The following is a 15,128-nucleotide window of genomic DNA, read 5'->3' as shown; positions in this document are numbered from 1 at the left end:
GTAGGGTCCAGGTCTCTGAGGCATATGTTAATGCAGGAAGAATAGTGGAATTAAAGAGATGTGCTCGTAGTTGGAGGTTCTTTGTCCTTTTAGTTATTTCTTCAATGCTCTTGAAGGCATTCCAAGCCGCTCTCTTTCTCCTGCGTAACTCAGGTGCCAGGTCATTCATCATGTTGATTTCTCGACCTAAGTATATATAACTGTTGCATTCGGAGATGGTGGTTCCGTTGAGAGCGAATGGAGCGTCAGGAACAAGGCTGTTTCTCATAAACATTGTCTTCGTAAGATTCAGCTGTAGTCCAACCTTTCCACACTCACGGTCAAAGTCCGCAAGCATTTGTGCCGCTTGGCTGATGTTTGGTGTTATTAGAACGATGTCATCAGCAAAGCGGAGGTGGTGTAGTTGCCGACCATCTATCTTCACTCCCATGTTTTCCCATTCTAGTCGTCGCATGATGTTCTCGAGGGTGGCACTGAAGAGTTTTGGTGAAATGGTATCACCCTGCCGAACCCCTCTCTTGATATGGATGATTACTTCTTTGTAGAATGGTGAGATCTTGGTAGTGAATCCGCAATATAAAATATTATAATATAAAAATATAAAATAATATAATTATATATTTATTTAAATATATAAATAAATCAAGATGATTTTTTAAAAAAAGGTAAATTGGACTTCATCAAAGTTAAAACCTCCATTTATAAAACAAACACTTAAGTCATGGAGAAATTGTGTATAGTATTGTTACCACAGTTAATAGTGTACTGCCTATTTCAACATTGCTTAATGACCAGATTTTGAAACTTCCAATCACAAGACATTCACTCTGTGAGATGAACATATCTTTCTCGATTCTTAAATGCTTCTAGGAGCACAACCCTATAACCAGTCCCAATGAGTAGAGACAGTGAAAAAGAAATGCATTTCTTTAAGACACGGATAGCACAGTGGGTAGAGCGTTTATTTTCCATGCAGCCAACCTGGGTGCAATTTCTCCGCCCCTCTCAGAGAGCCTGGAAACCTACTGAGAGTATCGCTCCCACATGGCAAAACCTGGCAAGCTACCATGATGTATTTGATATGCCAAAAACAGTAACAAGTTTCACAATTAGTTGTGAGACACTACTGGTGCCCACTTGAGAAAATCGATGAACAACAATTAGAGGACAGAGCTACAGTGCTACTGAGATTTGGGAGTTACTTATTATAGCAAAAACATTGGACATATACTGTCTGAAACAATCTATGAAAAAGTTTTCAGTAAATTACTATAACTGACAGAACCAAAATGCAAAATTCTGAGTATTTTTCAAGGTCACTTTTTGATCCCATTTCCTTATAATAATATACTCTGGGTTGAAAAAAAAAGCACTGTAAAGTCTGGTTACATACTGTCACTATCACTGTTATCCCATTGTTCATTGATTTACTCGAGGGGGCTCCAGTAACCTTCGTCCCAGCCCTGAGATTTTAGCAGCCTCTCCTTACTCATCTTTCTCAAGGATTGGAGGCTCTTTAAGGGTCAGGGGAATGAGACCTGTTATTGTTACTGGTTTTGGCATATTGAATACGTCACTTGGAGCTTGCCAGGCTCTGCTATGTGGGCAGGATACTCTCGGTAGCTTGCCAGGCTTTCTCTCTCTCTCTCTCTCTCTCTCTATATATATATATATATATATATCACAATCACAATCATAAATCATCCTGTTAGTCATCGATTGCCTCGAGCAGGCCCCAGTAACGTCTTCTTCATCCTAGCCCTGAGATTATATTCAAGGCTCTTTAGGAGAATGAGACCCATCATTGTTACTGGTATTTGGCATATTGGGTACGCCACAGGGAGTTTGCCAGATTCTGCCGTGTGGGCAGGCTACATTCGGTAGCCCACCAGTTTGTCCAAAGCAGGAATGAGATAATAAGATGTCATAATAAAATGTCGCGCGGCCGACATAATAAAATGTTGTGCGGCCGACATAATAAAATGTTGCGCGGCCGACATAATAAAATGTTGCGCGGTTCCGAGATCTGGTTTTTATAGTCTCTGAGTCTTGGCCGCTGATGGGATTACACGGCGCCAGGGGGCCAGTTGGTGGGTGTGACCCCTGCCTACTAGAATTTGGAGGATCTGGGTGGAGGATGCTCGGCCCAAATCAGGATAGGCTTGGAGATCTCGGCCCCGGAACCCACGTGACTTTGTCCCTCTGCCATATTATATATTATATATTATATCCCTCTATGATTTGTTGCCTATTGTCTGAACCCCATCAAATATGGTGTGGTAATAATGGAAAATGGGTAGGGAGTGTCTTATGATGTGTCCGGGAAAATGTTCACTCATATGTGAGGCTCGGCCTGAGCATGTGGAAAGTGGCCTGAAGCATGGTGGCGGTTGGATAGTGGAGGTCGGCTGCCGGGGCAAGGTCCCTTGGAGTGGGGAGGGCTTTCACCCGGCCCCCTCTGGGGTGCCCCAAGTGAAAACAGCCTGGCGCGGAGTCCGGTGGCATGAGTTTTTCAGACATGCCACACCTGGGTTACATACTACTTATTTAGATCTATCGTGCTGATCATTTTGTAACACATACAAATATCAAATTATTATACTGCATATCTGAAACTGATTATATTGTTAAGTTATAGACTGCAGAGATACTGACTTTTCCTGTTTTACCTCAGCCTGTAAAATTTACTCCCTTGACTCAAAAATATTCGTGATCTTTTCATTTTCCTGCATGAGGCTTCTAAAGCAATGGATCTATGTTTCCTTCTGGATTCATCTTTCTTCTCTGGAATGCCATGGCATGTGCTGCATCTGTTGCCAAGGCAACACTTTCAGTTCTACCCAATTTGAATGACTCACTCCTCATTCGGCCACTGCTGAACCCACTTCTGGTTGTATTTTCTGCAATCTATTCAATTTCCTGCCTTCCAAACAGTTGCAGGCCTTAATGTAGCTTTCATCCACCTGCTATAGACATTTGTGAAAATAAAGCCAATATCACCATAGGGAAGAGAGCTTAATGGCTTTTATGGGTGCTCATCATCTTTCTGTCTGATCACTTTTTCTGACTTGCTTCACTCAATTTTTCCTGAAACTCTTCCCTTCGTGACACTACTTTCCTAAGCTACATTCTCATTGTAATTAGCAGATAACTTTGGGATAGCTCTTAGACTTTTATAGCTTTCAATATAGTTGCCACAGCTCTAAATCACATTCAACAGATTTTATAATAATATAAACCGTGGGCAGACACTCCTAAGACAGGAGCCTATTAAAATCATTAAGGATAAATTATTCCCATCATATACTATGAAAGCAGAGGTCCTCTTAATTCATGCAGAAGAGATTCTAATCTGGAAAACTCTGAATCAGGATTATTTTTCAAGATAATTGAACCAGGAAATCCTCACTGACCACTCAGTGTTTTAACACACTCTTTGGAAACTTTCTCTTCCTTTGGATTCTAGAATTATTGGTTAACCTTCTAATGTATATTTACAATGACAGGTCGTCTTCTTAGTGAGAATGTTGACATTTTTGAGGTGTCCCTAAACTCTGTCAAAATCATCATGGCTTGATACCTCTCTGCTGATATTTATCAAATCTTTGTTTTGTTCGATTGCACCAATGCTTTGTTTAGTTTTGTTTTTGTTGTTGGGTCACATCCAGTTGTACTCAGGGTTTAACCCTGGTTCTGCATTTAGGGATCACTCCTGGCCATACTCAAGGGACCATGTGCAGTGTCAGAGACCAAGCCTGGGATGTCTGCATGCAACACAAGTACCTAACTTTCTGTACTATCTCTCCAGTCCCCTCCCAAATCTTTGCTTCTCTCTCTAGACTTGTGTTGTTCAATTAAAAAAATCACTAGCCATGAGTGCAAACTTAATCTGTGGGTGGTCTAAATTGAGAGAGAAGGGTGAAACACACACTGGATTTTTATAACAGTACAAAAACATACAAAAGTATCTGAACTAGCTTTTTAAATATTAGGTGTTAAGTAATACTATTTTGGTGGACTGGATTTTAAAAAGTGAAGTTTACCTTTTTCTTCTCTTAAATTGGGACTACTAGAAAATGTAGTGTCACAGATGTGGCTCATATTACATTTCATTGGAACAGTGTTGGTCTAGCTCTAAAACTGAAGCTGAATTTTAAATTGAAGACATTGAAAACTGAACTCAATCTATTCCAGATCCACTAGCCTGCTCCTTCCCTGTTATAGAGTAAACATCAGTTGGCATGAGACAGATCTATTGCGTAATGCTGGCTGCTGCTGTTGAGGAAATTGCTTAATGGAGAAGCTCACTCTAGAATATATTATGGATGAATGGGGTGACAGGATGACCTTGATCATTGTCAAATAGCCTGTAACTTTGCTCATGGGTAAATGCAAGAGGGATGTTTATAGGACGAGGAAAAACACTATGAACTTTGACTAAAATGTTTGCAGCAGTAATTAGGAATGAAAGCCATCAAGGATTTTCCAAAATAGTGGATAAAGCTTATAAATAAGCATTGAAAGTCAGAAATGTTAGCAGCTACTCATTGTGACACATTTACTACAAGTATTTTATAACCACTCATGTGCCACATTCTTCTCCAATAATTAGCCCATTAGAATCTTTATCTTGACTAAAACTGGCGGAATTTTTGATGCCACATTTTCCTTTATGCTCCACAGCCGAGCAGCTATCAACTCTCTTATATACTATTAATACTAAGTGTATCACATTCAGGTTTTTTCTCCTTAAAGGAAACTAGAGAAGAGAGACATAGACCCTTATGCTTCTAAAATCCAAGAGGGTACATTTATAGAGAGACTTGCATGTACACCATTATTGAATAACACAAAACAAACAATAAAGTCTTGTTCTCTACATATGTAATATCAGGTTGTTAAAGTTGCAAGTAGTGCAAGTAGATGACATAGATTCTTTATCCCTTAAGAGGGAAAGGGTCTAGAGTGCTACAAACTCACCTGGTGGGGGTTGAGTCCCTCCACCCACCCCAACAAAGCCCCAGCAACCAAAAACCTCCAGAACCCAATTGCCACCATGCTCATGGTCGATTTTCACAGGCTCAGACGAGCCTCATCCATGAGTGAATCTATAAAACCCAGGTATGCGAGACTTGTGACCGAAATCTCCAGGCTTGTACGAAGTTGGGAATGGGCGACCTCCCACCATCTCCCTGTGCTTCTGGTAGCCTGGCAGTCACACTTACAAACTGCCTCTGGCACCATATAAGCTCAATAATGTCCATGATTCAGAGACTTGCCAATAAATCTCTCGTAAGAAAGCAATACAAGAGCAACAAGCTGCAAAGATGTATCCAGACCCAAAGTCACCAGCCAGTTAAAAAATTAAATTAAACTCAACTGTATCACCATATTTAAAATTTCAGAATTCCTGGAGTGACATCTCATATTCTACAACATAGATGTACCAGAACAAGGGCTTAATGGTTCCAGGGTGAAACACAACAATCTTCACACACTTTCTTCCAAGGAAACTTTTGGGGATCATTTTTAGTGGATTATTCATAACAAGCAACACAAAATAAATTATTTAGGTTCTGCTATGGGGACATGCTTTTGGGCGTCAGGTTGGAAACATTTGAAACATAGTGGTGGGAAGGTGTAATGGTGGTGGGGTTGGTGTTGGAATATTAATGTAATAAATTGTGAAAAACTTTATAAAAATAAAAATGTTTTGAATGTGAAAAATATTTTTTGCTCTGATTCTTCTGCCTCTGTATCCTGCTCATTTTGGTGCCTTTTTTGTCCAGTTCATAGACATCATGTGGGTGGGTAAATGCAGCTTCATAATTTTCATAGTAGAATACATTCCAATCATGACTTCTGAATTATCTGTTTACTTGCATTATAAAATAAATAATTTAAAGTTGCATATTCCCTTGATATATGGCAATCTGAACCTTAACATGTGAATCTTATTAAATTTTAAAACTTTCTGAATGATCAAGACATTTTCTTCTTTAACCAACAGGAAACTGTCTAAATATTTGTAATATGTCATTTTACCAAGTCACTGAATATTTTTGCTTTGTTTGTTTTGGGTTAAGCCTTGTTGTGCTCAGAAATTACTCTGGATATGTGCTCAGGGATCACTCCTGGAGGTATTCAGAGGACTATATATGGTGCTAGGAAATCAAACCCAAATTTGCTGCATGCAAGTCTAGGCCTTATCCATTGTACTATTTCTCCAGCTTTGCAATTTAGTTTGCATACCTTCATTTTGTTAAAGACAAATAGAGTATTTGTTAACACCTTGTTAGTAATAGAATATGTATGATTTTACATTAGACAGATCTAACCATTGTCCCGTCTTCCTGGCCCATTATCCCTGGCCTTGGATATTAGTTTCATACTATTTTTTGGTGTGGGGGATGGAAGGTAGTTAAAACAGAAGAGGGTCCATTATGGCAATATTAGTTGGAATTGATCAATCTGGACAAGAACTCATTGTTGAAAGTAGGCAAAGGGATATGCATGATAACTTTTCAGCATCTGTATTGAAAACAATAATGCCTAAAATGAGAGAGAGAGAGAGAGAGAGAGAGGGAGAGAGAGAGAGTGAGGAGAGAGAGAGAGAGGAGAGAGGAGGAGGGAGGGAGGGGAAACAGAGAGAGGAAGAGGAAGGGAGGGGGAGAGGAAGGGAGGGCAGGAGGGAGGGAGACAGAGAGACACACAGAGAGAAACAGAGAGATAGGAGAGAAGTATCTGCCATAGAGGCAGGCTGAGGTTAGGGTAGAGAACTGGTGACATCGGTGCTGGGAAATGTACACTGTTGGAGGGATGGGTTTTGGAATACTGTATAACTGAAACCCAGTCATTAACTGCTTTGTAATGCTCTCACAGTGGTTCAATCACGGTCACGAATCACGGTCCTCCCGTTGTTCATCGATTTGCTCGAGCGGGCCCAGTAACGTCTCCATCATGAGACTTGTTGTTACTGTGTTTGGCATATCGAATACGTCATGGGTAGCTTGCCAGGCTCTGCCGTGTGGGCAAGATACTCTCAGTAGCTTGCCGGGCTCTCCGAGAGGGGCGGAGGAATTGAACTCGGGTCAGCCATGTTGGCTACGTGCAAGGAAAACGCCCTACCCACTGTGCTATCTCTCCAGTCCCACAGTGGTTCAATAAAAAATTAATATTAAAAATATTTAAAAAATTAGATCAGACTTTTTCAAAGTGTAAGTATATATGGGACAACATTTTTATAATTCTTTTGCTAATTGAAATTAATATATTCTAATGTATCTTTTACAATTTACTTTTAAAAATTAGTGCTTAGTTTAAAAGGTGCTTTTTATGCCAAGTATTTGCCTAAAGAAACCAATTTGGCCTAATCTATGGTCTATAAGAGCAGATTTATAGTGGAAAGGTTGACACATTTAAATGGAAATGGATTTTATTTCAGATTAGTATCATGTTCTTTAACTATATGTTTGAAGAATAAATTAAAATGATCTGAAGTGAAATGATCTGAATTAAAATTGCCTATACACAGTTTTAGGGTTTTATTTTTCTAAATGTGGTCCAAATTTAGCATATACAAACTTGACTACTATGTGATTAAATAGAAAATTTGATAATTCTTAAGATCAAATCCACTTTAGGCATGTATCAAAAAATAAAACTGTAATTTGGTAGTATAGTTTTCAAAGTCAGTTGTTAATACACAGTAAATTTACATTATGCAAGGAAATAAGGTATAGAAAAGAAGTAATATTTTAAATCTGTTTTTTTCTAATACAAGTAAATTATTGATATCATGGTGCAACTCAGCAGTAGATCATTTGCATGTATGAGGCCTTGAATTTGTTTTTTTTTTTTTTTTTTTTTTTTTTTTAATTTTTTTATTTTTTTTATTAGTGAAAAACCATGAGGTACAGTTATAGGCTTACAAATTTTGTGCTTGGGTTTCAGTTATACAATGATCAAGTCCCCATACCTCCACCAGTGCCCGTCATCCATCCCCATGGGTCCCAGCATCCCCCCCCTCATCCCCCCCCCCCCCCCCCCGTCCCATCCTGCCTCTGTGGCAGGGTATTCCCCCTTGTTCTCTCTCTCTTCTTTTGGGTACTGTGTTTTGCAAGAGAGGCTTTGAGTGGCAATCATGTTTGGTCTATCGACTACTTTTAGCATGCTTCTCCCACCCTGGGAGGGCCCTCACAACACCCTTCATTTGGTAATCTCTTCTCTATCTGAGCTTCCTTTTCACCTAGAGCCTGTGGCTGGCCTTCCATTCATGGGGCAAAATTCCTGGTACTAATCTCAGCCATTCCTGGGTGTTAATCTCCCTTTTTGTTGCTTTATGTTCCCCAGATGAATGCAATCTTTCTGTGTCTATCCCGCTCTTTCTGACTCATTTCGCTTAACATGATACTTTCCATGTAGTACCACTTGTATGTAAATTTCATAACTTCATCTTTTCTAACAGCTACATAGTACTCCATTGTGTAAATGTACCAAAGTTTCTTTAACCAGTCATCTGTTCTTGGGCACTCAGGTTTTTTCCAGATTCTGGCTATTGTAAAGAGTGCTGCAATGAACAAACAATTGCAGATGTCACTTTGACTATACCTTTTTGCCTCTCTGGGATATATTCCCAGGAGTGCTATAGCTGGGTCAAATGGCAGATCAAATTCTAATTTTTTGAGAGTCGTCCATACTGTTTTCCAAAAGGGTTGGACCAGCCGGCATTCCCACCAGCAGTGAAGGAGGGTCCCTTTCTCGCCACATCCGCGCCAGCACCGGTTGCTTTTGTTCTTGTGGATGTGGGCCAGTCTCTGTGGTGTGAAATGATATCTCATTGTGGTTTTGATCTGCATCTCTCTGATGATTAGTGATGTAGAGCATTTTCTCATGTGCCTTTTTGCCATTCGAATTTCTTCTTTGCGAAAGTTTCTGTTCATTTCCTCACCCCATTTTTTGATGGGGTTGGGTGATTTCTTCTTGTGGAGTTTAACCAGTACCTTGTATATCCTTGATATCAACCCCTTGTCGGATGTGTACTTGGTGAATATCCTTTCCCATTCTGTAGGCTGTCTTTGTATTTTGGTCACTGTTTCTTTGGAGGTGCAGAAGCTTCTTAGTTTAAGATAGTCCCATTTGTCTATCTCTGTTTTCACTTGCTCAGCCAGTGGCGTGACATCTTTGAAGATACCATTAGCTTCAATATCATGGAGAGTTTTGCCGACTTTGTCTTCAATAAACATTATGGATTCTGGTCTGATGTTGAGGTCATAAATCCATTTTGATCTTACTTTTGTGCATGGTGTTAGGCAGAGATCTGAGCCCACTTTTTTGCATGTAGCCGTCCAATTTTGCCAGCACAGTTTGTTGAAGAGGCTTTCCCTGCTCCATTTCACTTTTCTTGCCCCCTTATCAAAAATTAGATGATTATATGTTTGGGAGGAAATGTCAGTATATTCAACTCTGTTCCATTGGTCTGCAGCTCTGCTTTTGTTCCAGTACCATGCTGTTTTAATTATTACTGCCTTGTAGTAGAGTTTGAAGTTAGGGAGGTTGATTCCTCCCGTTTTCTTTTTCCCAAGAATTGCTTTAGCTATTCGTGGGGGCTTATTGTTCCATATAAATTTCAGGAGTGTTTGCTCCATTTCTTTGAAGAATGTCATGGGTATCCTTATAGGGATTGCATTGAATTTGTATAGTGCTTTGGGAAGTATTGCCATTTTGATGATGTTGATTCTCCCCATCCATGAACAGGGGATATTTTTCCATTTCCTCGTGTCCTCTTTTATTTCCTGAAGTAGCGTTTTGTAGTTTTCCTTGTACAGGTCCTTTACTTCCTTAGTTAAGCTGATTCCTAGATACTTGATTTTCTGGGGCACAATTGTGAATGGGATTGTTTTCTTGATGTCACTTGCTTCTCTTTCACTATTTGCGTATAGGAATGCCATGGATTTTTGGGTATTGATTTTATAGCCTGCCACTTTACTATACAAGCCTATTGTTTCTAGGAGTTTCTTGGTAGAGGTTTTAGGGTTCTCTAAGTATAGTATCATGTCATCTGCGAATAGTGAGAGCTTAATTTCTTCTTTCCCTATCTGGATGCCCTTAATATCTTTTTCTTGCCTAATCGCTATTGCAAGTACTTCCAGTACTATATTGAACAGTAGTGGAGAGAGTGGGCATCCTTGTCTCGTCCCTGACCTTAGGGGGAAGGGTCTCAGTTTTTCCCCATTGAGGATGATGTTTGCTGTAGGTTTGTGGTAGATGGCTTTAACTATATTGAGGAAAGTCCCCTCTATCCCCATTTTGGCAAGGGTTTTCATCATGAATGGGTGCTGGATCTTGTCAAAAGCTTTCTCTGCGTCTATTGATATGATCATATGATTTTTATCTTTTCTTTTGTTGATATGATGGATTATGTTGATTGATTTCCGAATGTTGAACCATCCTTGCATCCCTGGGATGAATCCTACTTGGTCATGATGTATGATCTTTTTGATGAGTTGTTGTATTCTATTGGCTAGTATTTTGTTGAGAATCTTCGCATCCGTGTTCATCAGGGATATTGGCCTGTAGTTTTCTTTTCTTGTGGTGTCTTTGTTTCCTTTTGGTATTAGAGAGATATGGGCTTCATAGAAGCTGTTTGGGAGAGTTTCTGTTTTTTCAATTTCCTGGAAAAGCTTGAGAAGAATTGGCAATAGGTCCTCTTTAAATGTTTGGAAAAATTCGCTAGTAAATCCATCTGGGCCTGGGCTTTTGTTTTTGGGAAGACTTTTGATTACAGTTTCAATTTCCTTGATGTGAATGGGTCTATTCAGGTACTCTATATCTTCTTGATTCAGCTTTGGGAGATGGTAGAGATCCAGGAATTTATCCATTTCTTCTAGGTTCTCGTGTTTCGTGGCATAGAGACTTTCAAAGTAGTCTCTGATGATCTCTTGAATTTCTTTAGTTTCTGTTGTGATATCCCCATTCTTATTTCTGATTCGATTTATTAGGGTTCTCTCTCTCTGTTTCTTTGTGAGTGTTGCTAGTGGTTTATCTATCTTATTTATTTTCTCGAAGAACCAGCTCTTGGTTTCATTGATCTTTCGGATTGTTTCTTTGTTTTCCATGTCGTTGATTTCTGCTCTAAGTTTTATGATCTCTTTCCTTCTGCCTGATTTAGGCTCTTTCTGTTGATCCTTTTCTAAGGTCTTGAGCTGTGAGGTCAAATTGTTTATGTGCATCGTTTCTATCGACTTAAGATAGGCTTGCAGAGCTATAAATTTCCCCCTTAATACAGCTTTCGCTGCATCCCATAAGTTCTGGTAGTTTGTGTCTTCATTCTCATTTGTGAGGCCTTGAATTTGATCCTTAGCACTACTTAAAAAAATTCTACTGAAATGCTCTAGGTGGTTTTCAATACACGGACATAGGTCAACATGAAGTATTTCTTCTCCTACCTGTATATTGTTTGAAGGTAAAGAAGATTTAATGAATATGCTTAAATATGTCTTTGAATTGGTCCTTTGTGCTCTTATCCTTAAGACTGTCAAGCTATTGGAGGCTAGAGAGATAGTACAAGTGGGTAGTTTGTCTTGCATGTGGAGTACCTGGGTTTGATCCCAGGTACCATATGGTATCCTGTGCACCAGCAGGATTAATTCCTGATGACAGAGTCAATAGCATTGCTGGATGTGGCCCAACAACAAAAAATTTTTTTAAAAGATTGTTAAACTGGGCTGGAGAGATAGTACAGTGGATAGGGCATTTGCCTTGTACACGGCTGTCCTGGGTTCGATCTCCAGCATCCCATTTGGTCCCCCAAGCACCGCCAGGAGTAATTCCTGAGTGCAGAACCAGGAGTAACCCCTGAGCATTGCTGGGTGTGTCCCCCAAGAAAGATTGTTAAACTATTGTTCTGATCTGCTATTTCAGACAGTTCCTTTGTCATATAATTGACATCTATGTTTTATTACCTACAAAAGTAAAGGCCCTCTCGTTGATCATCGATTTGCTCGAGCGGGCCCAGTAACGTCTCCATTGGAGACTTTGTTGTTACTGTGTCTGGCATATCGAATACTCTCGGTAGCTTGCCGGGCTCTCCGAGAGGGGCGGAGGAGTCGAACTCGGGTCGGCCATGTTGGTTGCGTGCAAGGCAGACGCCCTACCCGCTGTGCTACATGCTAAGTAAATATGATTATGTATATAATTGTCATGTCATTTATATTTTCTTTAACCAAAAATTATGGAGTGATAGTATTTTTACTATGTACATTTTGTATTCTTTAATTTATAAAAATTCTATCTCCATAGAACTTTGAGGCAGCATAAACTGTAACACATAGCTCAACTATTGCCGTGACTCAACAAGTCGAAGTTCCCAATGTCCAAATCCCCCGTTTAGTAAACTCTTAATGTTGTTTAAGTTTCTTTTCAGACTATATTGACCAAACTTGGAATTAAACCACAAATTCTTTCAAGTGTACCTTCACTGCACCATTCTCATGCATAGTGATGCAGTTGTTGGCATCTTCTGAGAGTTGGTACAAGGCTTGAGCAGTTGCTCTGTGCACAGCTGTGTCCTGTGATTTTAGGTAACGCACTAATGGAGCCACTGCTTTGTGTTCACCAAAGGCCACTCTATTTCTGCCCCACATACAGCAGCGTGAAATAGCTTCTGCTAGATGACGTCTCAGTTTATCATTATTCTGCAAAAAGGAAACAAATTGTGGTGATGAGCATTGTACTGATGCAGAGGTTATGTTTAGGCACTGGATCTTTCCTTTCCCTAATGGTAAAATCATTTATTTTCTGTTTTCTTCTTATAATCTAATCACTGTGAGATACACAGTTATATGCTATTCATGATCGGGTTTCAGTCATACAATATTCCATCACCCATCCCTCCACCAGCATACACTTCCCACCACCAATGTCCCCAGTATCCCTCCCATCACTTCTTCCCCCACTCCAGCCTTCCTCTATAGCAGGCATCTCTTTCTTTCTTTCTTTCTTTCTTTCTTTCTTTCTTTCTTTCTTTCTTTCTTTCTTTCTTTCTTTCTTTCCCTCCCTCCCTTCCTTCCTTTTTTCTTTCTTTCCTCTCTCTCCCTCTTCTCTCTCTCTCTCTCTCTCTCTCTCTCTCTCTCTCTCTCTCTCTCTCTCTCCTTTCTCTCCTCCTCTCCCTCCCCTTCCTTTTGGACATTATGGTTTACAAACCATATGTACTAGATCTTATTACCTGCTGAGAAGTCAAGGAGTTAAGAAAAAAGGACTAGTTGGTTTTACAGGTGGCACTTTAAAAGAATTAGTATTTTGCTAGGTTACCCCAAGTTTAATCCCAAGTTATTTTTTATGGACTAAATGTAGTCAGAGCATTCAAGAGTGATCAGGTGTCTGGTATTGTTCACTCATTCTAAATTTCCTCTGAAATAAGTCTACTTAAAGCAGAGATGCAGATCAGTAAGCATGTGAGTAGTAAAAATAATTTTAAAAAAGTTGGACAAAAATAAAATTTTAAAAAATCTTGGACATTCTTAGTGGAGTGATCTCTTAATGAAGCTAAGTAGGTCAACTCTTCTTCACCTTAACATCACTTCTACTTGAGAATTACATCTCAGTCTCAAGATGGAAAAGACAACAAACAAATGCAATGTTTTAAGTCTACTATTTCCTTTCTGTATTATTTAGGCAGGTCATGTCCTTTTATATGTACTTCTCTACTATAGATATAAGTGAATGGAACATGGTTTTCTGTTTATTAACTTTACAGCCCTCTTCATTCAGTCAACTACTTGGTGTCTTTCCTTAACTAAATCTGGCAGATATTGTTAGGAACTCAGCGTTGACCATCCCTAAAAAATTTCCTAGACTAAGCATTCTTCCAATTATTAAATTTCTGCTGTATGATTTTTCTGCCAAGTGGTAGTCCAAGTTATGCTCAAATACTTCTGGCCATGGTGAAGTCATTAGCTCTTGAGGCTGCTTATTCTCTCTGGCAGAGCACTGGATAAATAATACAGTGGTTGCCAAAGTGTTGTAGCTCAAGAATGCCAAAGAGCCAACCTTGCTACACAGAGGGGAGATGCATTTAATTTCTGAAACTTGGTGTGACTGGTTATCTTAGGGATAATAATGATTATGCTGATGAAGAGGAGTGAAATATTTCCATAATATTTATATTTGCCACTGCATGCTAGTGACAAATGAAAGGCAGCTTCTATTTTGCAAACATTTTATATACTAACACCTGTAGCTTAAAATACATTGCCACATGGGTTTGCTCCATGGCTTGGAGGCAAGCCACACATGCCAGGGGGAAAGGGAGCTCAGATAGAGATGGGAGCACCAAATAAAGGGTGTTGGGAGGATCCTCCCAGGATGGGAGAAGCATGCTGAAAGTAGACTATAGACCAAACATGATTGCCACTCAATTCCTCTTTTGCAAACCACAACACCCAAAAGGAGAGAGAGAACAAAAGGGAATGCCCTGCCACAGAGGCAGGGTGAAATGAGAGGGATGGGGGGTGGGAGGGATACTGAGACCCATGGTGGTGGAAAATGGGCACTGGTGGAGGGATGGGTATTTGATCATTGTATAATTGAAACCCAAGCACAAAAATTTGTAAGTCTACAACTGTACCTCATGGTGTTTCACTAATAAAAATTTAAAAAAATACATTGCCACAGGTATTTTTCCTAGAGAAATTAAAGAATATGACTTAAAGTCCATGTGCAAGTTATGAACATTAAACTTGTATCCTGGTCTCTTTTTAATTTAAACTTTAATTTAATTTTTATTTTAAATTCACTTTTTGCCACTATACCATTAAATCTTATGACAAAATATATTTTCATAAAACAAGGTACTTACAGTATTTGCTAATTTAGATAATAAAGGAACAACTCCATGATCTGTAATAACAGCTAAATTTTCTTGATCTTTTGCAATATTAGTAATAGCAGCACACACACTTGCTAAGACTTCTTTATTATCTGATTTCAGTAAATTGACAACAAGTTCCAAACCACCAACAAAGGAACGGACCATTTCTCCAGAGTCCTAGGTAACCATAAAAATAAAGACCATGTTAAAAAAAACTATTTCTCAGATCACAAAATAATGACAAATCTGTGAGATACAC

At 39.3% G+C, this 15,128-nt stretch overlaps 1 protein-coding gene across 1 annotated transcript in view; it reads right to left on the bottom strand.

Annotated features, from left to right (window-relative positions):
• ODAD2 (outer dynein arm docking complex subunit 2) overlaps positions 1-15,128 on the bottom strand; it is a 245,771-nt gene that overhangs the window by 41,559 nt on the left and 189,084 nt on the right. The window contains 2 exon segments of the mRNA XM_056107146.1: positions 12,474-12,695; positions 14,858-15,046. Of these exon segments, the coding sequence (XP_055963121.1) occupies positions 12,474-12,695; positions 14,858-15,046 (411 nt within the window).

Source organism: Sorex fumeus, unplaced genomic scaffold (genome assembly GCF_029834395.1).
Source record: "Sorex fumeus unplaced genomic scaffold, SorFum_2.1 ptg000007l, whole genome shotgun sequence".
NCBI lineage: Eukaryota > Metazoa > Chordata > Mammalia > Eulipotyphla > Soricidae > Sorex > Sorex fumeus.
Note: the sequence above shows the minus strand (reverse complement) of the source record. Positions and strands in the feature narration are given on the sequence as shown.